Raw genomic sequence first — 24,363 nt, 5'->3', positions numbered from 1 at the left:
ACATCTATGGGGATTCCCATGCTTGATGCGAAGAAAGGCAGCAGGCACTCCAATTGTGCCATCCACAGCTATGGGGATTCCCATGCTTTATGCAAAGAAAGACAGCAGGCACTCGAATTTTTTTCCCAGACCTGAGCGGCAAAAGGACAGAAATCGCAATGGTGCAAACTTAGCCTTGGAGAAATTCTATCAAGGCACCACATGTTTCATCCTAGTGATGCAGAAACCATAGTGAAAGATTGCCATACTTCGCATAAGCTACATTCTCAGTGTTGCCTGGGGCCATGTAATAATCACTGACAGACTTTAAAAGCAATTATAATTCATTAAGGTTACTCCTTTCATGAGAACTAAATTTAGTGACCAATATAGCCCATTCTGGAGTCTCAGATATTAGTTCACAGCTAATCACCCTTATGCTGGGAATACACGGCTCGATTTAGAGCCATTTAGATGGCTCGATTGATAATTTCCGACATGTCCGATCTCCCGCCCGAGATTCCACGCTTGATTTTGCATAGGGAACAATGGTGAAAGATAAGAAAAACGAGTGAAAGATAAGCGAATTGACTGCGGAATTGAGCGCGAAAATTGAGCCGTGTATTCCCAGCATTACAGACTTGAGTCACAAACAAACCAGTTGGCAAACAGAACCTTGCAGGCTTTGTCACATAACCTGAATTGAACGCATCAAATGTCACCGATTGCAAACAAAACAATGCAGCATTCTATAGCCTGCCTCGCTGGGTGTGCATAACTGCATATTTTTTCTGCAAGTCGAGTTCTACTCTAGAGAGAAAGTCCATCCACCCACCAGGAGCCACGCTGCTAATGTTATTTATGACATAAACATAAGTGAGGCATTTTTTTTCTAACACACACCCTCCTCATTGAGCTGGGGAGGTGACAAACACACAGTCACATAGCTGAGTGACTGCAGCCCAGCCTCGCTCTCACACAGCAGTACAGCTAGCTAGACGGGGAGAGAGGCAGCAACAGCCCTCCCTCCCTCTCTCCATCCATCCCGGGAGATAAAGGATCACACACAGCCTCTCGGGCTCCATCCACCCCAGCCATCCTTCCCAGAGCCCTCCACGGCCCCTGTGTCCGGAGGGAGGGGAGGAGGAGATGCAGCTTGCGGTCTCCTGGTAGCAGCAGCCTTCGCCCCTTCTTGTGAGAGCACTGTCTGCCCGAGTCAAGCTGCATGTTTGGCTGCCAGTGCACCCACGACAAGGGGACTATGAAAATGAACCGCTTAAGGACTGCCAGTCTGAGATCATTAAACCTGGAGATGAAATGCACCATCCGCCTGCTGGACGACACAGAGATCTCCTGCAATATCCAGGTACGGAGATGGATCTAGCCTAGGCTATCATGAGAAGGCATTGTGCACTGAGCGGCGATGGTCGGTGATGCATTGTGATGACTGCTGGTCACTCAGTCCTGTGCTGAAGGTGCTTTGTGGCTGATTAAAAGTTAAACATTGCGGCTAACTGGGCTTGGGAGCTGCGCAGAAGTTTATGGGGAAAGGCAATGGTGCTGGAGAGAGGACTTGAAGCTTATCTGTGATGTTTGGATGAGGCAGGGTGGGAAAGTTGTGATGATGATGTTGGGTGGTTGGTAAGGAAGCAGCACATGAGAGGGATGCAGAGGATGAACCTTGTGACCTGCATCTGGTATGTGAGCAGAATGTGGTACCTCACTTCACCCTCAGCATACAATAGCAGCTCTCATCATCCTCTCTACACGGCTGCCGTTCAGTAATCTCTCTTGTTACCTCCCAGTCACACTGGGATAGATGCTCTGTGCTGAATTGTGAGTAGGGAGGAGGGATCATTCAGCTAGAATGCATTACTATCGGCACTATTTTCTTCCTGCACTGGTAATAGGCACTCAATAAACCCAGATAGATGTATTTACATGCGTGGGTCTTTACATGTGATTTATTCACCCAGGCGCCTGCCTGTGGCTACCCTCCTTGACATCTGTCATAAATCTTCACCCTACACATTTTATTTAGAATATGTTTTACTATGAATGTCACAGACTCTATAATGTATTTTATGTGCAAGCAATATAAATGGGTGCTTATCAATAATGTTGGCATTTTGATGGGATTTGGTATTTAACCCAATTTCTCTGAGGTCACTCTGGCAAGAGGTGATATGTAGATTCAAGGCCGGTTCTTGCTACGCTGTGGCCCTGGGCAAAATTAGCATGGGGGACCCCCGATCTCTAACCTACCCATGAGTGGCATGGGGGGGGGGGGGGGAGGTTGGCATTAGTTTCTGATAAATCTTTTCAGGGTCCCGAACCGGCTGCTTGGACCCTCGAGTCTCCCTCCAGCTGGATTGTGGGCCCGTGAGTTTTCGGCCGCAGAGCAACTCACCTGTCCGGCCAGTGCGTCCCTTCATCAGTTTCCCATTTTTATCCCAGAGGGCCGTCGGCATGTTACTATGTAATATGGAGAAGATGCAGCCGGCATGGACTAAGAATGGAACACATGGACTAACGGAGGAGCTTTTTGGCCAGACCACAATTCAGTTGGAGGGAGGGCCCGGCAGCTGGCTTGCAGGCCCTAGGCAATTGCCCAGTGTGCCCCTATGGAAGCACTAGCACTGTATAGATTGTAGTTAGGGATAACTGAAGGCATTTAGTAAGAAGATATTATTATATTGGGGGAGTGCTATGTAATTGTACATGAAGCTGTCACACTCTACTTTTATTATAGCATGGAATATTAGTGGAACTAATAATTTAGATTTCATTAAAATATCTTGTTTCTTGGCCTTGTAGAAACTCAGAAGCAGCCCCTCACTGCTATTTTTGCTGTAATTCTGGGGCAAAATAATGACAAATTTGGCTCTAGTTCCTTATTTTGGTCATCTTATTTCGCTTTCAGTCTCATCCTGACTGGTTACTATTGTATTGTAATACAACCAATTTAATGGCACACTGGTATTATACTTGGAATTCTTATTTGTAAATGTGTTTTATTGTAGATTGGCACAAAATTGTCGGCAAATGTACCTCATAACTTTATTGCTGCAGTAGTTAGTGTCTTATACAGACCTGTCAGAGAAAAACTATAGACTTTTAATGTTTTGAATGTACAGTATATGTGAAGCTGATCAATTTGATGTGGAGTTATGTTATCAGTAGAAGTATTGTTTGTAAAAGTGTGTGTATGTGTTTAGTCTGTAGTTTTATATTTAAGCTATATGTGTGGGCTTAACGTGCTCCTGAATAGTAATACGCAGTGTTTGTGCCTCTATGTAAGTCCAACGGCCCCAATCTGGGTAGTAAGGATTGATGCCCCGCCTTGTTCCACTTCATTAGATTAAAGCAGAAATCTAACTCTAAATCTAAATCTAAGGGCCCTTTTCCACTACAACGTTTGTGATTGCTGAATCGCAAAATCGCAAACCGCTAGTGATTTTCAAATCGCTACGGTTTGCTTCTTAACCTCCTTGCCGGTCTAAAAAATCCGGCAAGGAGGCAGCGCTGCACTTTTTTTTTAATTTTTTTTTTTTTAAATCATGTAGCGAGCCCAGGGCTCGCTACATGATAGCCGCTGAGCGGCGGCATCCCCCCACCCACTCCGACCGCCTTCGGCGATCAGAGTATGCAGGGAATCCCGTTGAGAACGGGATTTCCTGCAGGGCTTCCCCGGTCGCCATGGCGACCGGGCGGGATGACGTCACCGACGTCATGGACGTTGTGACGTCAGAGGGAATCCCGATCCGCCCCTTAGCGCTGCCTGGCACTGATTGGCCAGGCTGCGCAGGGGTCTGGGGCGGGAGGGGGCGGCTCGGCGCAGCGGGTAGCGGCGAATCAGCGGCGAGCGGCGACGATCGCGTACTACACGCAGCTAGCAAAGTGCTAGCTGCGTGTAGGAAAAAAAAATTATGCAAATCGGCCCAGCGGGGCCTGAGAAATCCTCCTGCGCAGGTTACCCCGAACTGTGTTCGGGATAACCGGCAAGGAGGTTAACATAGGAATTGCGGTAGGTCATTTCAACTACCGCGATTCGTTATTTACTAAATCGCGATCGCGCCACGGAACGATTTTTGCATAGCATAATCGCGATTGCAAACGTCGGGAAATTGCCTGGTAATTTTTAACTTTTGCTGAATCGCAATCGCTAGCGTTCAGCATGAACGCTAGTGACTGCTAGTGGAAAAGGGCCCTAAAGGTGGCCATACACTGTTAAGGCAGCCATACATTGATCGATTAGGCCACCAAATCAACCAGCAGATAGATTCCTCTGTGATCGATTCTGCCTACACTGCAAACAGATTTTGAATTGATTTTACTATGAAACTGATTCACAGTCTGTGGAGCTGCCGCTGCCCTGATCCGGCCAGCGCGAGTCCCCCGGTTTCCGCTGTCTCTTCTCCGCTCTGGGCTCCAGGTTCACTTTACTTCCTGTCGGGGGAAGTTTAAACAGTACAGGGCGCTCTACTGTTTAAACTTCCCGACAGGAAGTAAGTGAAGCCAGCCGGAGCCCAGCGTGGAGAAGGGACAGCGGGGACAAGCGCCGGCGGAACAGGTAATGTATTGCCGCTAGCGTCGGTCGTCGGACATTCTAACGCCACTATCGACGCATTCCCGACCCACCGGCGATCAAGCAAAATTTTCCGTGTGGACAGATCGATGGGATCGATCATTTTCGGGTGGTAATCGGTCGAACGGTCAGCGTTTGCGCATCGATTTCACAGCAGATTAGATCATAGTGATTGAATCTGCTGTCTATCGGCGGTAAATCAGGCAAGTGTATGGGCACCTATAGATTTGCAGCAGATTCGACCATCAGATAGATTCCTGTCAGATGCCTGTGTGGAGATATATTGAGGTGCTGATGATATTAAGGATAACAGGAACATATTTCCTTCATTTTTTGACTGTAACATATGGGATTGTCTGTTAGCCAGTCTTCCTGGAATTCCGTATAAAGTGTAAATTACCTATCATTGTCTGCTTCTAATGAGGAAACCCTTAATTAGACAGTTGCTGTGAAGCCTATACAGGTGGTCAGACCATGTTGTCTGAATAATGCCTCAGATGTGTATTGGGCTTGGGAGTAATTGGTCACCTGGCCAGAGTAAACTGAAGTCTGTCTAATGTAATTCTGTATGTAGATGTCCATTACCTCTGCCCCATTGTCCAGCAGGGGAAACTGTGTCTACTGCTAATTACCTGCCAATTGAGGAAGAATAGGCTGGTCGGCATGGCTTTTGAGTCTGGTGTCAGCCATTGGGACAAGGCAAGCCTGCTAGAGTCTTGGGGGCAGGGGGAAGCTGACACCTGAATGTTTGAAATGTATTTGACAGCCTACTGGAAATTATTGAAGAGGTGAAGTCCTTTTGATACCATTTTCTACCTGTGGAAATTGAATTATTGGTGGAGTTGAAAAGCCTCATTTAACAATCTCTTGATGTAAAGACATTGTAACCTGGGGAAATTGGGCTAAGGAAGTCTTTTGTTGGGTGTGTGGACTATAGTGGATGTTGGATCTCTGTAAATCCAATTATGACTGAGGATGTAATTAAATCCAGCTTCCCCCCCGTCCACACAGGCTTACAGCCTCGAGGCGAATATTTCATTATAAAAACCAGGGGACAGCTACCTCAAAGCAGTTCTCTTCTGACGGTAGTGGCAGCCGGTCTCCTGGCCCAAGCTAGTGAACTCCTGGTCTAGCCAGACTGTGTCCGTCCACACCAAAGTCCACGATTCTTCTATCGGGATCCCTTTATTTTGGTAAGCAAAATCGCTTTGTGTGTTATCTTTGTACATTTTATCTTGTAACTATTTTTACTTTGTTTTTTTGTAATCTTTTTGTATATATTCAGTTCTGCACTGTCTTATGTTTTTTCTAGAATATTAAATTATTATTTAATAAGTTTGACTTCTGCCGTACTAAACTAACCCTCATAGCCTAGAAGAGACTGAAGTGTAACCGTGTATAAGTTCATGCCTAATTGTACGCTTGAGCAACACTACCGTAGGAAATTGTAATTGCATTGTGTGTGGGGGCGTTTGTCATACGTTGGCCTAAGCGCGCAGCTGACCCAACGTACGAACAACGCCAGTGCGAGTAGCTAACAGTATCGTTCGGAACGACTGTTAGTGGGTCTTTGCTTCACGACAGTGTAAGATTGCAACTGTGTGTGTGTGTGGGTGCGTGGCGTTCCCGTATTTGGCCTAAGCGCAAAGCTGACCCAAATACGAAAACGCGGAGTGCGCGCTGAGGACTCGACAGCAGAGTGGAAGTGTCTAGCAACGCTAGTGGTGGCAGTGAGAGGTGTTTTGAGGGGTTCCAGCCTTGTTTGTAGCTTAAATAAGGCTGTTCCCCGCTTAATCTGGTCAAACCCGCAGTCGGGAACCGTATACGCAGGCGTGCCGCGGGCCGGTTCCTGACATAATTGGCTGGCAGCGGTGGGATCGTTTAGTACATTAGTACGCAGTTTAGCTCGCTATTCTGAGTACTAAAGGCTGGAAGCTTGCTAGAAGCAACTAGCCTACAGAAGTCTACTCAGTGCAGAATCTATATACGGTTTTTTTTGTTCAAAGATACACACTTGGTGTTTTGCTTTCCCTTCCCCCCCCCTTTTTTTTTTCTCTTTTATTTTTTGCAACACGATGGCTCAGAAAGCATCCAGCTATGCAAGGCAAAACAAGGAGATACTACTCAACCTGTGTGAGCACAAAGGCATCGAGACGGTGAGCGGCCAAACTAAGGAGCAGTTAGTTCGTGCGCTCGAGGAGTATGATGAGGCAGAGCAAGCCCGTGCTTCAACGTCAGCGGATGCAGCTCACGACATGCCAGAGGAGGAATCGCTCCCGCTACAGGATGCGAGTGGAGACGATGTCCTGGATGATCCACCGAACACGGAGATGACATCTCTGGAAGCTGATCTACAGCTACTGAACTCGGCTGATCCTGAACTGCGCCTAAAGCTGATCCTACTGCACCGACAGGCAGAGAAGGAACAAGCGGCACAGCGACTCCAGGCCGAGAGGGAACAAGCTGCACAGCGACACCAGGCCGAGAGGGAAAGAGCTGAACGGCAACACCAGCTGGAGCTGGCTAAACTTCAGCAGCAGAACCGGTCTGCTGGACCCGCAGAACGCGAAGGTGAGCGAGTCCACAGAATCCCCCTGGATAAGTTCCCCGCTATGGACAAGGACTCTGACATAGACACTTTCCTACAGGGGTTTGAAAGGACTTGTCGGCAGTATGGGGTGCCCCGTGAGCAGTGGGCAAGATACCTCACACCAGGGCTGAGAGGCAAGGCCCTGGAGGCATTTGTGAGTCTCCCCCAGGAGGAAGAAACAGACTTTGAGGCAATTAAGAAAGCCATCATTGCGCGATACCACCTCACGCCAGAGGTGTATCGCAAACGTTTCAGGACAGTGCAGCGAGGTCCTAATGACAGCTACCTGGATCATGCTTGCAACCTGCGCACTGCCTTCCAGCAGTGGCTAAAAGGACTGTCAGTTAAAACCTTGGATGCCCTGCAGGAGCTGATGATAAAAGACCAGTTCCTACACACCTGTCCTGTTGAGGTCCGGCTGTTTGTGCTGGATCGAGAACCAAAGACAGTGGATGAGGCTGCGGAAATGGCCGATGCCTACACCGCCCATAGAGCACCTGAGTCCCGGAGGACTACTACGCCCAGCTGGAGAGGAGAACAGATTGCTAAACCTGTTTCACCCAGCACCCAGAGGAGGCAAGCACCGCTGTCTCCTGGATTCAAGCAACCTGACACTCGGAAATGCTTTGTATGTGACAGGGTGGGTCATATCAGCACGACTTGCCCAGAGAGGAAGAGGGAGGCCCCAAAATCCAGTGAGGCCTCAAACGCCAGTGAAGTCCCAACGGCTTTGTGTGCTACCAGGAATGCCACTGGCTATGCAGAGAATCTGCAGCTTGTCACGGTTGGGGGTACAGTTGCCACTGGGCTGAGAGACACTGGAGCAGAAGTGACTCTCATACATCCCCAGCTTGTGAACCCGGAGCAGTACATACCTGGGAAAATGATTGCTGTCCGAGGAATTGGGGGTGTCACCCCAGCCATACCCACCGCCTTGGTCCACCTGAATTGGGGGGCCGGCAGCGGATTGAGAGAAGTTGGGGTAACAGACAAAATCCCTACCAACGTTTTGCTGGGTACTGACCTGGGACGGTTAGTGGCCCGGTATGAGCCTAATCCAAACCCTGTGGGGCCTGCATCCCCAGCAGAAGTTCAGGACTCGTGCAAGGTACTGTTTGATAATGCTGTGCAAGTAGGGAGTGCTAGTGAGGCCCCAGGGGCTATGGACTGTTTGCTAGGAGCCAGCCCTAGTGATTCTCCAGTGCCTAGGCCTGGAGTGGGACATGTTGATCCGGAGAATGCAGAAACTGATGATGTCCTTTATGACGCATGGACTATCGAGGCGATCGATGCAAGAACTAGTGATGCTACTTGTGAAGTGCTGGGTAGCACTGGGTATAATGCAGCAGATAATGTTGATGTGGAATGTAATGTTCTAAATGTCAATATGTGTAAGATGGATAATGCTGATGTCATATGTGTTGTGCTACATAATGCTGTGTGTCAGGTGGACACTCCGTCGGCTGCAGGAGTAACCAGCCGGGCTCGCTGGGCTGCAGCAGATGGATTGCCCACTGAAGGGGCAGACGGCACCAGGCCAGATCTTTCCCCTTCAGATGTTTTAAGACCAAATGTGATGTGATTCATGATGTGTATAATGTGGGCACTCCCTCAGCTGCAGTGGTAACCCGCAGTGCTAGCGGGTCTACAGCAGAGGGACTGTCCACCGAAGTGGCAAATGTTGCTGGGTCAGCCACATCCAATTCGGAACCTGGCCCGGAGGGCCCAGGAGCCTCTCCGTTTGCAGCCTTCCTGGAATGTGTGACAGGCAGCACTGAGCTCTCTGGGGCGGTTCGATTTGACAGCAGCCTGGAAGAGCTCAGGGGGCTAGCCAGCAGGTCACCAGCTGGGAGGGGCGGGCTGAGAGGGTCCTGGGAAGTTATTCCCTCTGAGCTGTCTGAAGTGGAGGAGACAGACCGGCAGATAATCGTTCCCCAAAGGGACCGAGAGATAGGTCCTGCCACTATAGAGAGAGTGCGTGTAGCGACTGTGGGGACCCTTCCCCAGATGCAGCACTGTCTTTATGGTCACGAATTCACGGTCGTCACTGACACGCATTCCCCTGGTTGGTTACGTCAGGTTGCCAAGGGCAACGACACATTGCAGCAACCTGACCTAGCTTTCCAGTCGTGTAGCTTGGAGCTAACTGACAGGTGGGGAACCCTCCTGAGGATGCTAAAGGGTTTCCCCACCCGGCCAGGCCGTCAATGTAGGCTTTGGCAGGATGATTCGTTAGAATCACCTGCCAGCGCTATCGGGAAGGGGAGCAATCATGGGAATGCTGACGGGCTGTCCCGTCAAGCAGAACCAACAGTGTAGGTGCTGGCAGGATGATCTGGGAAGATCATCTGCCTTGCACCAAGTTAACGGCGGAGGTGTGGAGATATATTGAGGTGCTGATGATATTAAGGATAACAGGAACATATTTCCTTCATTTTTTGACTGTAACATATGGGATTGTCTGTTAGCCAGTCTTCCTGGAATTCCGTATAAAGTGTAAATTACCTATCATTGTCTGCTTCTAATGAGGAAACCCTTAATTAGACAGTTGCTGTGAAGCCTATACAGGTGGTCAGACCATGTTGTCTGAATAATGCCTCAGATGTGTATTGGGCTTGGGAGTAATTGGTCACCTGGCCAGAGTAAACTGAAGTCTGTCTAATGTAATTCTGTATGTAGATGTCCATTACCTGTGCCCCATTGTCCAGCAGGGGAAACTGTGTCTACTGCTAATTACCTGCCAATTGAGGAAGAATAGGCTGGTCGGCATGGCTTTTGAGTCTGGTGTCAGCCATTGGGACAAGGCAAGCCTGCTAGAGTCTTGGGGGCAGGGGGAAGCTGACACCTGAATGTTTGAAATGTATTTGACAGCCTACTGGAAATTATTGAAGAGGTGAAGTCCTTTTGATACCATTTTCTACCTGTGGAAATTGAATTATTGGTGGAGTTGAAAAGCCTCATTTAACAATCTCTTGATGTAAAGACATTGTAACCTGGGGAAATTGGGCTAAGGAAGTCTTTTGTTGGGTGTGTGGACTATAGTGGATGTTGGATCTCTGTAAATCCAATTATGACTGAGGATGTAATTAAATCCAGCTTCCCCCCCGTCCACACAGGCTTACAGCCTCGAGGCGAATATTTCATTATAAAAACCAGGGGACAGCTACCTCAAAGCAGTTCTCTTCTGACGGTAGTGGCAGCCGGTCTCCTGGCCCAAGCTAGTGAACTCCTGGTCTAGCCAGACTGTGTCCGTCCACACCAAAGTCCACGATTCTTCTATCGGGATCCCTTTATTTTGGTAAGCAAAATCGCTTTGTGTGTTATCTTTGTACATTTTATCTTGTAACTATTTTTACTTTGTTTTTTTGTAATCTTTTTGTATATATTCAGTTCTGCACTGTCTTATGTTTTTTCTAGAATATTAAATTATTATTTAATAAGTTTGACTTCTGCCGTACTAAACTAACCCTCATAGCCTAGAAGAGACTGAAGTGTAACCGTGTATAAGTTCATGCCTAATTGTACGCTTGAGCAACACTACCGTAGGAAATTGTAATTGCATTGTGTGTGGGGGCGTTTGTCATACGTTGGCCTAAGCGCGCAGCTGACCCAACGTACGAACAACGCCAGTGCGAGTAGCTAACAGTATCGTTCGGAACGACTGTTAGTGGGTCTTTGCTTCACGACAGTGTAAGATTGCAACTGTGTGTGTGTGTGGGTGCGTGGCGTTCCCGTATTTGGCCTAAGCGCAAAGCTGACCCAAATACGAAAACGCGGAGTGCGCGCTGAGGACTCGACAGCAGAGTGGAAGTGTCTAGCAACGCTAGTGGTGGCAGTGAGAGGTGTTTTGAGGGGTTCCAGCCTTGTTTGTAGCTTAAATAAGGCTGTTCCCCGCTTAATCTGGTCAAACCCGCAGTCGGGAACCGTATACGCAGGCGTGCCGCGGGCCGGTTCCTGACAGCCTGTCAGGTCGAATCTGACAGGAATCTATCTGATGTGTGCCACATACTAGGAACAGATTTCCAATAGATTTCAGAATGAAATCTATTAGAAATCTATTGAAAATCGATCTAAAGGCATTACTGCACCATTGTATCCAATGCAACTCTATGGGCCATCGATCTGCTGCCAGCAGCAGATCGACCTAGATCTTTCATCCTGTCAGATAGATCAAATCGCTCAAAATCAGATGCAAATCGATTGATTGATCGAAGGCTAATATTGACCAGTTTATGGGCCCCCTAAGGCTAGGGACCCACTATGAATGCTTTGTGGGAAATCACAATGCGCCATGATTTCCCAAGAGAGATCGCAATATCGCTGCACAGCCACTAATGTGATCGCTCCGGGATTGCTCCCAAAATGCTGCATGCAGCGATTTTACTAGTGGGGTCACCCTAATAGGGATCCACTGGTTTCACGCTTTGCAAATCTCCAGCAAAATGCAAGCGCTGCCAAATCGCTCCCAGTGGGTCCCAGGCATAAGAACCGATTGAGCCACTAGCACTGTACAGCTTTACAGTTTTATGTGGCCTTTGATCCTCTACCACTCATCCCCCACCCCTGCTGGATGAAATATTACAGCTGCATTTGATCACCATTTTGGTTGATAAAATGTTAAAAAATTGGTTGGAAGCTTATTAATCGGATATGTTGGGTAAATTCATCTGCATTAGATTTGTTAGTTATCATGTACATTGTAAACATTGACCTCTGTATGGCCATATTAGATTGGCCATGGAATTACACATGCTGTTGAAGTCATACAGGTGTATGGGGGATGCTGGAATGTGGATGGATGGAACACCCCACAAGGTGTGAAGATATTATCTGTCTGCATCTATAGAATTTTACTTTGTTTTAAAAATTGTTTGAGATGTGCCACTTCACATAGTTTTATTGAGATTTGGTTTTTGCATAAATTCACTCAAATTTAGTACCATCTGACTTGTTTAGTTTAGATCTGTGTTGGCAACACATTACCTTTAGATCTGTGTTGGCAACAGTTTAGATCTGTGTTGGCAACACATTACCTTGCCTCTTCATACAGTTTGGCTGTGTTGGCTCAATCTGCTGAGCTAAGGTATATGCAGACATCAGACAGTTGTTTTGGCCATCAGATTGATGTCTGCATAAAATGACTATTCCCTGTCTTTTGTGCCAGTCAAAGAGCGGAGAACAGGGGGGCGCATGCGCGGCGCGGAAGAAGATGGCTGCTTAGGCTAAGAGCTCCGTGGCGTGACCGCACTACAAAGCCCTCGTTCTACTGCACTAACCGCGCAACAAGACTGGACATACCGGAATTTAGCTCGTGAAGCCCTGCAGATCCCGTATGAGACGATCCAAGAGGCTGACAGCTCCTGACAATCATAATCTGGACTCATACTTCCTGAGGCCTGCACAGCACACAGCCCAACCTAAGATGGCGTCTAAGGCTCAGAAGGGAGCAGGTACTGGAAACATGCTTTACAGATTTTCAAGGAAGAATCTCCTCGACTGTGAAGGAAGCAGTCTCGGCCGCACTAGCTGACCTTCGGTCCGAGGTTGCCTCGGTGGCGGCCCGCACCTCGAGGGTAGAGCTGGACGTGGAGGACTTACAAAAAAGATGCACCCAGCTTGAAGAAGAGAACGGTAAGCTATCAGACACAGTGGCAGATATGCAAAGAGCCCAGGAAGATCAAGAAAATCGTGATCGCAGATCCAATTTAAGATTCAGGGGGGTCCCTGATTCGGTTAAACCTGCGGACATTAAGTTTTATCTAACCGAGCTATGCAGCACCATTTGCCCGGATGTGGCCCAGTCTATGTGGCGCTTCGATCGAGCGCATAGAGCGATAGGCCCCAGGCCTGAGGGAGCTCCTTTATTGCGGGACATTGTGGCTCGTTTTCATTATTTTGAGGCGAAAGATGCCATATCCACAGCAATAAGAAATATGTCATATTATACATTCAAAGATCAGGATATACAGATTTTTAGTGACATTTCCCCAATCACGCTGGCGAAACGCCGCAAACTGAAACCGGTTACCACCTTATTAAGAGATAAGGGGATTCAATATCGCTGGGGGTACCCATTTAAGCTAATAGCTATAAAGGAGGGCAAATACCATGCCATATCAAACCCGGATGATGCATCAGATCTCTTAAAGGGACTTGGTCTCAGCATGCCGAAGGTTACAAAATCTGTCCCAAACAAATCAAAAGGAAATGTGTCTCCGATTCTTCCTTCTGAGGTCTCTCATGATCACCTGTCCACCTGATCGACTGGAACACCTCCGAAGCTAACTTTGTTCCCACTCATTAAAAACTATGCAGAGAACTCCCCTCCTCAGAATTTTAGCTAAGGCCTAGCCAGGATAGGCCTGACCGGCCAGACTCTGACGTTGTCCACATGCTACCTCCCATATGGCGCGAAGCGGGTCGCGTCCAAGCAGGGGACACCAACACCCTTGCATACTTAATTATTAAGGTTACTACTAAAAGGTTATTTGCACTCTGCATGTTATTGCTAATTATATTTTTTTCAACAGGTTCTGTGGCAGTATGCAAATGTAACAGTTTATGCTTGTCATTTAAGGGGGTCTCTTACCCCCAGGGTTTCTACTTCTCTTTTTCTTCTCTGTCCTCTACCTTTCCTTTCTGTCCTATTCCTTCAGTCAGCTATGGAGCTCACCAAATAAACTATACTTATGTTCGCTTAGACCTCCCCTGGGATCCAGGCATTCAAGATGAAATACCTCTACACAAACTAAAATGGTGAAACTGTTAACATTAAATACTAAAGGATTAAATTCGGTACGTAAACGGTACCTAGCCTTAAAGGACCTGGAGCGATCTAATGCAGATTTTGTATTTTTACAGGAAACCAGGTTTTCATCACAGAAACCTGGATATTTAAAAAGCAAGAAATATCCTGTTTCATACCTAGCTAGTGCCAATGTTAAGAAAGCAGGTGTAGCCCTTTTAATACATCATAAATGCCCGTTTATAGTCTCTAAGGTGCACAGTGATCCCAGGGGACGTTTTCTAATTGTCCAAGGCACACTACATGGAATCCATTTGGTTTTAGCTTCCATCTACGCCCCTAACGACCACCAACTGCAATTTGTAGAAAAAACACTCTTAAAAATTGAGAAATTGGGATGTCCTAATATAATCTTGGGAGGAGATTTTAATTTAATAATTTCACCTATAAGAGACAGGAAATCCGAACTGCTGCCACTTTCATTTCCTACTATCTGTAAGACTTCACGCCAATTTAGACTACTACTCAAACAATTTGGTTATCTGGATGCCTGGAGAGTTCTGCATGCAACAGAATTAGATTTCACCTTTTTCTCACATACCTCATCCACATACTCGAGACTGGACTATTTTTTTATATCCCCACATTTGCTTTCAACACTGATCTCATCTACTATAGGCCCAATAACGTGGTCGGATCACGCCCCAGTAGAGTTGCTTCTTAATTTAACACGAAGCCCCCATACACCCTCAGTTTGGAGAATGAATGACAGCATCTTAACTGATGAAGAAACAGCACTCAGTATTGAGGAAAGCCTTAAATTTTATTTTGAAACCAATGAGGGATCTGTTCCACATTTCTCAACAGTATGGGAGGCCCATAAAGCCTGCATCAGAGGGAAATTGATAGGCATCACTAGTGCCAGAAAGAAGGAACACCAAAAAAAATCACTAGCTTACTTGATAACATTCTAGAACTAGAGGAAAGCCATAAAAAATCCCAAAATAAAATAATTTATGCCCAACTAGAATCCAAACGTAAAGAACTATCTGATCTGCAATTTGCTAGAGTAGAAAAAGCACTTCTGTTCACTAAACAGCTATTCTATGAAAAAGGCAACAGGGCACACACTATTCTCGCCAAAAAGCTGAGGGACATAAAATCCAGAAACGCAGTTTTCGCATTAAAGGACAAAAGGGGCTCCACCCAATATGACCTGCGAATAATATCCACACTATTTAAAGATTATTTTAAATCTATTTATAACATAATGGACTCAACCCGACAGCAGAAACCTATATTAAATGATATATCTAAGTATTTAGGCTCCTGTAGACTATCCAGTATCACACCAACTCAACTAGAAACCCTTAATAGGGACATAGATAACGAGGAGGTTTTTGAGGTCCTTAAAAATTTAAAGCCACACAAAGCACCAGGGCCAGACGGCTTTTCAGTGGCCTATTATAAAAAATTCAAGTCTATCCTCACTCCTAAATTAACCACTCTCTTTAATGGCTTCATGGGAGCAGACCCTATACCCCCAACCATGACACAATCACACATGGTCCTCATTCCCAAACCAGGAAGGGACCCACTGGAAATGTCCAATTATAGGCCAATTTCACTCTTAAATGCTGACCTAAAAATTTTCTCAAAAATTCTAGCAAACAGACTCTCTCCCGTGATGCCATTTTTAGTTAATGCCGATCAAGTGGGCTTCATAACAGGTAGATATGCAGGAGATAACATCCGTAGAGCAATAAACTTGGTAGATTATATTAACTACCATAAATTATCGTCAGTCTTTCTGGGACTGGACGCAGAAAAAGCTTTCGATCGGCTTAGTTGGGATTTTCTGTTCCAAACTCTGGATAAAATGGGAATAGGGGGAATTTTCTTAAATGCCATTCATAAACTGTACTCAAAGCCAAGCGTAGCTCTTAAGATACCCTACACTGACCCCAATGACTATTTTACAATATCTAATGGGACTAGACAGGGCTGTCCCTTGTCCCCTCTGCTCTTCGCTTTATCTATAGAGCCGTTGGCCGCGAGGATAAGGGACAACCCTGATATTACCGGTATTACAATAGGGAAATCTACCTTTAAAATATCGTTATATGCAGACGATGTCTTACTGTCTTTAACAAACCCTATTATCTCCCTCCCAGTGTTGCATGCAGAGCTCTCCAGATATGGATCACTGTCCAACTATAAAATAAATGATAGCAAATCCGAAATACTATCTTTCCATCTTCCGGTACATCTAATGAACACCTTAAAGTCCAATTTCTCATATAAATGGCAAAACGGCAGCCTAAAGTATTTAGGCATTCAAATCACCACACATACTTCTAATCTAATTAGATGTAATGTTACTCCCATAATCAATAAGGTAATTACAGATCTACGTAAATGGGAAGACTATCATATCTCCTGGTTTGGCCGTATGGCTGCCTTTAAAATGAACTCCCTCCCCAAATTATTATATGTCTTTTCAGCAATACCTTTTTGGATCTCTAAATCTTTTCTGCTCCCTTTACAAAAATCACTGTTCAGATTAATTTGGCACAGCAGACCCCCCCGCATTGCAAGGTCTATTCTTATCCTTCAAAAACATGCAGGGGGACTGTCGGTCCCAAATTTATACAACTACTATATTGCTGGACAGGTTAGGCAAATGGTTGCATGGTGGGAACGTGGCCCACATGCTAGGTGGGCTCAAATAGAATTCCACGCTCTTAAACCACATCATCCCAGTGCACTGCTGTGGGGTATGTTGGGCAACAGATTTCCAGCATATCAAATATACTCCTCAATATCATCCAATGTGCGCCTATGGTCTTCTCTTGGGAAACGAGTGTCTTTGTTTTCTAAAAATTCTAGCTATATTCCTATATTTGGTAACCCTAACTTTCTCCCTGGTTTAAATACAGCAGAGAACTCGATATGGAAGCTTAAGCACATTCAATGTATCAGAGATCTACTGGACCCTTTCACTGGAAAGCTATACTCATTTGATATACTAAAAGAGAGACTGAACTTATCAGATGCTTACTTCCTACAGTACCTTCAGATCAGCCACTTTGTAAGTACACTATCTTCTACTCTGGAATTCCCCAAAAAAACAGATTTAGAGTCAATCTGGGAGGGAGGCCCCAAGCAAAAAGGCTTAATCTCTATGCTGTATACATGGCTTAATGACCCCAGGAGATTTCATCCTGAGATCCAACATAAATACATGCAATACTGGGATCAAGCTTTTCACACCACAACCACACCAGACATCTGGGCGAAGATATGGCAGAATGCAGCTAAATCATCCATCTGCGTCCAAACTAAGGAGAACATTTACAAAATTATGATGCTGTGGTATAAAACTCCGGTACGACTCAATAAATGGCTCCCCTCAATATCTTCGGCATGCTGGAGGAACTGTGGAGATACTGGTTCTTTACATCATATCATGTGGGACTGTCCTAAAATCCAACCTTTTTGGTCGGAGGTTATAACATTCATAAAAAGACATGCTGACATAGAGATTCCTCTTGACCCATGGATCTGCTTGCTTGCTAAACCCTTACCTAAACTCAAGAGCTCCTCAATTAGGTTAACAAATCATTTTCTATCAGCAGCTCGCTGTCTGATCTCCAGACATTGGAAGGACGCTCAACCTCCTACAATAGCAGAACTCCAGGTTAGATTGAAATATGTTTATAATTTGGAATATTTGATGGCTAAACTCCAGGATAAGATGTTCTCTTTCTCCAGGGTTTGGGGTAACATATCTCTCTAAATACAAGTTATATGATATCATGTAATAGTTGGTCCTTTGCTCCATGGCTGACTTTTCCTTTCCTCTCTTTAGTTTTCTTCTAATCTCATTTCTTTCTTCCTTCTCTCTTTATTTCTCTTCATCTACGGGGTTTGGAGGGGAGGGCCTTAAGTGTCACCCTCTCCACATAATTGGGTGATATTATGCTTATTGAGGTTCAACTGCGTAAAATGTGGTTCTATAATTATATACGTAGGCACAGTAAGTGTTAAAGTGAAAACCGTTGAATTTCAATCACATTATATATAATAGATATTTTATTGGAATTACTTATATGGTTATGTAATAATTATACTTATACAATGTTTATCATATGTATATTGACTGAACCTACTCAAATAAAACTTTAAATAAAAAAAAAAAAAAAAAGAGCGGAGAACAGGCAGTTGACCAGGCAGAATTTTGGGACAGTGAACCTCCTCTCCACTCTGTATACTACAGTATGTGCTGCTCATCCAAGCTGAATGTACATAAACTGTCACTGGCAGGGTCGGCCTTAGGTTTCACAGCGCCCTGAGCGAAACCTGATTTTTGTGCTCCCCCCTTCATCCTCTTCCCACGTGCATATACACACACAGGCCCATATGCAATTCCCCTTTTCTCCTGAGATATCTCCTAGAACAGTGGTTCCCAACCTTTTTGACGTTGTGACACATCATGCCAAATGCTCAGATCTCTGTGACACATCACATATGTATAATAGAAAAAGTACTATTAATAACCACGAATGGATGGAAAGAGTGCATTATCCTGAATACACTTAAAAATGAAAGCTAGAACCTTTCAGGAAAATTAATAAAAACAATCAGTGGGACAGTTAGCCGCCTCCACCCCATTTAGAATGATAGCACAGCACTGACAATTTGCACCACGCGTTATAGCCACAGTGCGCTCCCCCCCCAAAAAAACACCGTCAGACTCAGTATAGGTAGGTAGCCAGGTATAGGTGCCCCCAGTATAGGATCTCCTGTGTAGGTGCCCTCAATATAGGTTGCCAAGCATAGGTGCCACGAGTATAGGAAGTCAGTTGAAGGTCTCCATCCCCCCATAGGTAGCCAGGCGTAGGTGCCTCCAGTATAGGTAGTCAGGTGTTGGAACCCTTAGTAAAGGTAGCCAGCTATAGGTTCCCTCAGTATAGGAAATCAGGTGTAGGTGCCCTCAGTATAGGCAACCAGCTATAGGCACCCCCTTGGAAGCTGGCGCCCTGAGCGACCGCTCCGGTCGCTCATATCAAAGGCCGGCTATGGTCACTGGCTGCTAGAGAAGTGTCATTTGAAGCTATCATAAATGATTGTTTTGGCCACTAATAGTAAAATGTCTGTGGGGGACTTTAGTGTAAGTAGATTCCAAGATCCATCATTTTTATAGGAGGTAGGCTGGTTCCACACACTGTATGCAAAACACACAAAAGTGTTTATTGTTTTGAGTGGTTATTAGGCATTAACATAGTCCTGACATCTTCTGCATTGTTTTTACATATTACGTAGTCATGTCACTAACTCTCTCTCAGAGTATTTTACAATCCAATCCCTATTATGGTCTAAGGTAGTAGTCCTCAGACTTGTACTTGAGACTACTATAGCACATGCACTAAGCAACATTTTTTTAAAGTAAACTGGGGAAGGACTAGGAGGGAGGATTTTTATTTACCTGGTGCTTCTACCCTCCCCTTGTATTCTGTCAGCTCCTTCAGTGTCCTCCTAGTCCAACCTGATGTGCTGCTGCAGCCAAGTGAAAGTCCAGAACCTGGCTGAGTCAAGGAAGGGTTACTGCGCATGGGGCAGGACAGGTACTAACAGTGATCAGCTCTAGTGGCGGGTAATCGGTAATAGGCACTACTAGGCCATAGTATAGCCAAATACCCTTCAGCTCTAACAGGGGAGGGGGGGGGGCATTCGGCTCTGTTGGCAATCAATATTGAGTGCTTGGTAGGATAGCCGGGCGCCATGTAGATACTTTGGACATTGGGGTTTGGCTACAGCAAGCACCAACTTTTATGTTAGAGCCTTGGCCGGTACAGCTGATTGCTGGGGGTTGGTACTAGTTAGTGTTAGGTACAGGTAGGTGGACAGCTTAGTATTAGGTGTAGGTAGGTAGAGGAGGGTTAGGATGAGCTTTATGTTACAGAGGGGAATATTGGTAATTTTACAGATATTCAGTGATTCCCCAGGAACATCAGAGCCATCTTGCACCCATTTTACCAGGCGCCCCTTTTAAATGTATATCTCCCACATCCCAACAACCTACAAATAAGCTGATTGGCTTCCCCCTAAATTGGCCCTAGACTGTGCTGGACATATAGTTGCTAATATTATCAGCACACCTTCTTGCAATTTAAAGCAAACTTTTTATTGGTTACCACATGCCTTGATAAAGTGAGGCCCCCGAAATAATTGTTGGACTTTCTTGTGGAGCTGGCACAATAAAAAGTGTGCTTTAAATTGCAAGCAGGTGTGTTGATAATATTGGCAACTGTACTTCAAATCAGTGGTCTTGCTTATACCACTTTTATTTAGCACCCTGGAACAGTGAAGGTGTGCCTACTCCACTTCTGAATTATGATGGACATATGACTGTGGCAGGGATTAGAGTGTGAGCTCCTCTATGGGACATTCAGTGACAAGACTACAGTACAGTATATACTCTGCAAAAATGCTGCAGAAGATTTTAGAAAAAAAATATTCATAGACATGGACTTGTAGGACAAACAATACTTACAGTGATGCATCATTATAGTATTGTATGTATTCCATGTTGTTATTGTATTTCCATTTGTTATGCACACCACTGATCTGCCATGTGTGGAATCCAGGGTACTACCTTCCATCAAGTAAAGATGTCTTTTTAAAGCTGACAAGTTAATCTCTACAGGGTCTATCCACACCATTCCTGTTCATCCGGATGGCTGCTCTCTTACTGTGTGGAGAATCACCTGAATGTACAGAATATCAGCCAGCAATGTCGCTAGCAACAGAGCCCTGTGTTGCTTCATGACTCGCTGACATCCTGCTACTAATGATGGAACAACGTATCAGACTGCTGCTAGCGATGCTATACTGGCTGATGCACTCTACATTTGGGCAGTTCCCCAGAGAGGAGACCACTGTTGGAGGCCCTGAGAATATTACAAGATGGCCCATGATTCATTCTGTCAGCATCCCCGAAGAATTGATAGCAGAGTTTTGGCAGAACCTGGTTATTAGATTATTTCTGTTCTCTGATTTCAGTGCTTCCTACCATGTGTTATGCATCCTCTGAAAAAATATGAAATTGCTTTGACAACAGCAGCCTTTTATTAAATGTACAGGGGCTGATTTGTTAAGGTTCTTCTGAGCAGGGGAACGCTGGAACATTTAAAGCTACCGTTCAGCCTTTATTTTTTTTGATACATGTGATAGTAAATGTGCATTATCTGTTATCTTTGCAATGAGTCACTTGAAAGTACCTGACTGGCCGGGTCCTGTTGTTCTTTTTTTCCTGTTGAAATGACATTGCAATTTATTAGACAGAATACTGATCACTGTTCAAGTGCCTCTCTCTATCCTATTATCACCCACCTAAAGCAGCCATGGTAGAGCTGGGAGGGGCACCAGCCAATAGCTCACCTGTCCTCGCCCACCTCCTCTTTTTGATGGTGAGAGATTAACTCTTTGTGGCCAGGACTGTAGCTATGTTTCATCAGAGCCTTTTCTCCTTGTCCCTGCTTAGCGAGTAAAAGATGTAACTTTTCCTTCTCCCTCCCTAGTTTCCTTACAAGGTTGTAGATAGGAAAACATACAGATCATTTACCTGATCTATCACATCTGTACAAGCTATGCCCTATTTAATTGTTCTGCTGATCAGGTGTCCATTTGGAGTAATTAAATATAGTTCACTTTCATTTTAACCAGAAATGGATTCTGTATTTACTCATGGCAAGTGTAATATTTGTTTAGGTCACATGAACGTTAAAACCATTAAAATACTTGCTCGACTTGTTTCTCGTCATTCGTTTCAATATGCGATGCCTTTAGCAATAGGGAAGTGCTGCTAATAAGGCAGAGGATCCAAACTCTGAAAATAAACCCCAGAAAGTAAACTCAAAGACATTTCATGGCATTTCCGGTCTGGATAACTGACCTAATGTATAAACATTTCTCATGTGGAAACTGTTTGTGTACAGAAACCAGTGATCAGGATTCTCTTTCCCACACTGTACTGATAGAGGGAGTGCCACATAGTTGTACCACAGTATTAACACTTTCCAATCCAATTTCTGGATCACCCATGTGTCACCGCCTTATCGCGTACTGGAAAAAAAAGTAAGTGCTGGTGGAAGATCCAGGGAGTGCTAAAGTGGCAGAGATCCTTAGTGTCTCTACCTACTTGCAGTAGAGTGAGGAAGCAATCCAGCATAAGGGGGTGAGTTGGGGGGAGGCTCCAGCTCATGTACTGTAGCTCCGCTCCATTGCATGCAGGCCAGAACAATTACGCAGTGTGGTGCCGGAGAGGCTGAAAGTTTTGAACTTTGTACAGCATGTTGATCCACATAGGATGACACCATGCCGGACTGGATCTGGCTACTGTTCCCCTAGTGACGGGCCCAAACGCGCCCACGTAATATTTAAATTACATGGAACAGCGGCGGAGTACCTTCAGGTACCTAATTTTGTTATTACATTTGGATATTACCATCTTGTGAACTGAGTCAGGCTGTGTTCCCACTTGAGAGTAAAACAGACATTTTTTTTTCGTTCATTTTACCTCATGGCTAAACTGACAGTGAACAGCTCCTGAGGACTGGAATTCAGGTGTAAGATTCCTGTCAGTGACAACTAAAACTTCTAGGCACAGGAACAGCTTCTTCCCTGAGGTGGTAGCCATGCTTATTGCAGAACCATGCTAGATCTGCTAGGACTGGAAAGCATTTCAGCATAGAACTGAAAATGCCATTTACTGCCACTATCATTTACATACTGTCCTTGACTTGTAATACATATATATCCTGTTTTGTTTCTGTCTGTTAAAGAGGACCTCCAGTGAAAATAATGTAATAAAACAAGTGCTTCGTTTTTACAATAATTACGTATAAATGATTTAGTCAGTGTTTGCCCATTGTAAAATCTTTTAAATCCCTGATTTACATACTGACATTTATTACATGGTGACATTTTTACTGCTGGCAGGTGATGTAGCTGCTGCTTGCTGTTTTGGCAGTTGGAAACAGCTGGAAACAGCTATTTCCCACAGTGCAACAAGGTTCACAGACAGGAAACTGCCAGGAGTACCATGGTCCTCAGAGTTTCTTGTGTTAGGGGTTTCACCACAATATCAGCCCCCTGATGATCCGTTTGTGAAAAGGAATAGATTTCTCATGTAAAAGGGGGTATCAGCTACTGATTGGGATGAAGTTCAATTCTTGGTCACGGTTTCTCTTTAAGCAACTGTCAAGTCAGATTCCTTGTTAGTGCAAACGTATTTGGCCAAATAAATTAATTCTGATTCTCTGATTTTATAAGTAGGAGCTGTTCACACTTGTCAGTCTGCAAGGGATCCATTGGATCCATTGCAGTAAGCAGACAGCACTTCTGTGCAATCCCCTTTAATGCCGGGCAGGCAAATGCGTTTCCCCTTATAGCTTATGGGAGGACCCATCCGCTCCGGGCTCCAAATGGAGGAAACAGTAAAAAAAGGGCGCAGGTGGCTAGTGGACAAATCGGGCGCCGCCATTCACTCCCATAATAAATATCGTTTACTGGGCGCCGAACAGGAAAAAAGGGCGCCCGAGAATAATAACGTTTTCCAACGGCACCCGAAGATTTTTAATGTTTTATAACTGCTTGTGATGATTTACGTTTCCTATTTCAATAAAACATTATTTTAAATGTTATCCCTTACTGTTTGTAAAACATTATTATGCACAAAATAAAGCGATCAGTACGTAACGTAAATTGTAATATATTGTATCGCTTACTGTTTCTAAAACTTTATTCTACACACAGTACAGTGATCACTAAGGAGGGACTTAGGTTTAGGCACCACCAGGGGGGTCTTAGGTTTAGGCACCACCAGGGGGGTCTTAGGTTTAGGCACCACCAGGGGGGTCTTAGGTTTAGGCACCACCAGGGGGGTCTTAGGTTTAGGCACCACCAGGGGGTCTTAGGTTTAGGCACCAATACGGGGGTCTAGGGGTTAGGGGTAGGTACAGGGAGGGTTACTTACTAATTTTTTTTTAAACGTTATTATGCATTTCAGTTTTTAAACGGAAAATTAACGTTTTCACAATTGCCGATTTCATGCACATTATTTAATGATTTATAACTGTATAAAACATTATTTATAAACGAAATATAGTACAATATTTTTTTTTCAAACGTTATCCATGCTTATCGTTTAAAACCCCGCGCCCTTTTTTCCCAGCGCCCCTTTTTAACGTACGCCTGTGGACCACAGTGGATCATCCGAATGCACACTACACTGTCAAATCCCGCTGGCTGCACGTGGTCTGACGGCAGATGGGAACCGAGCCTTGGTCTGATCTACTAATGTCTATTTGGTTTCAGCATGTTATTGGAGAGATAGTTATAGGCAGATAGCAGACCTCTGAGAGCCTGACAAGCAGAATGTTTACTTTCCTATAAAGT

General features: G+C 45.1%; 1 protein-coding gene across 1 annotated transcript in view; it reads left to right on the top strand.

Moving 5' to 3' along the window:
• Window positions 1–972: 972 nt before the first annotated feature.
• Window positions 973–24,363, top strand: part of FRMD3 (FERM domain containing 3) — a 295,269-nt gene continuing 271,878 nt past the window's right edge. The window contains exon 1 of the mRNA XM_068236899.1: window positions 973–1,345. Within this exon, the coding sequence (XP_068093000.1) occupies window positions 1,205–1,345 (141 nt within the window). The 5' untranslated portion in view covers window positions 973–1,204. The remainder of the gene's footprint in view (window positions 1,346–24,363) is intronic.

Source organism: Hyperolius riggenbachi, chromosome 1 (genome assembly GCF_040937935.1).
Source record: "Hyperolius riggenbachi isolate aHypRig1 chromosome 1, aHypRig1.pri, whole genome shotgun sequence".
NCBI classification, from domain to species: Eukaryota; Metazoa; Chordata; class Amphibia; order Anura; family Hyperoliidae; genus Hyperolius; species Hyperolius riggenbachi.
This window is presented reverse-complemented; position numbering and strand designations above follow the sequence as displayed.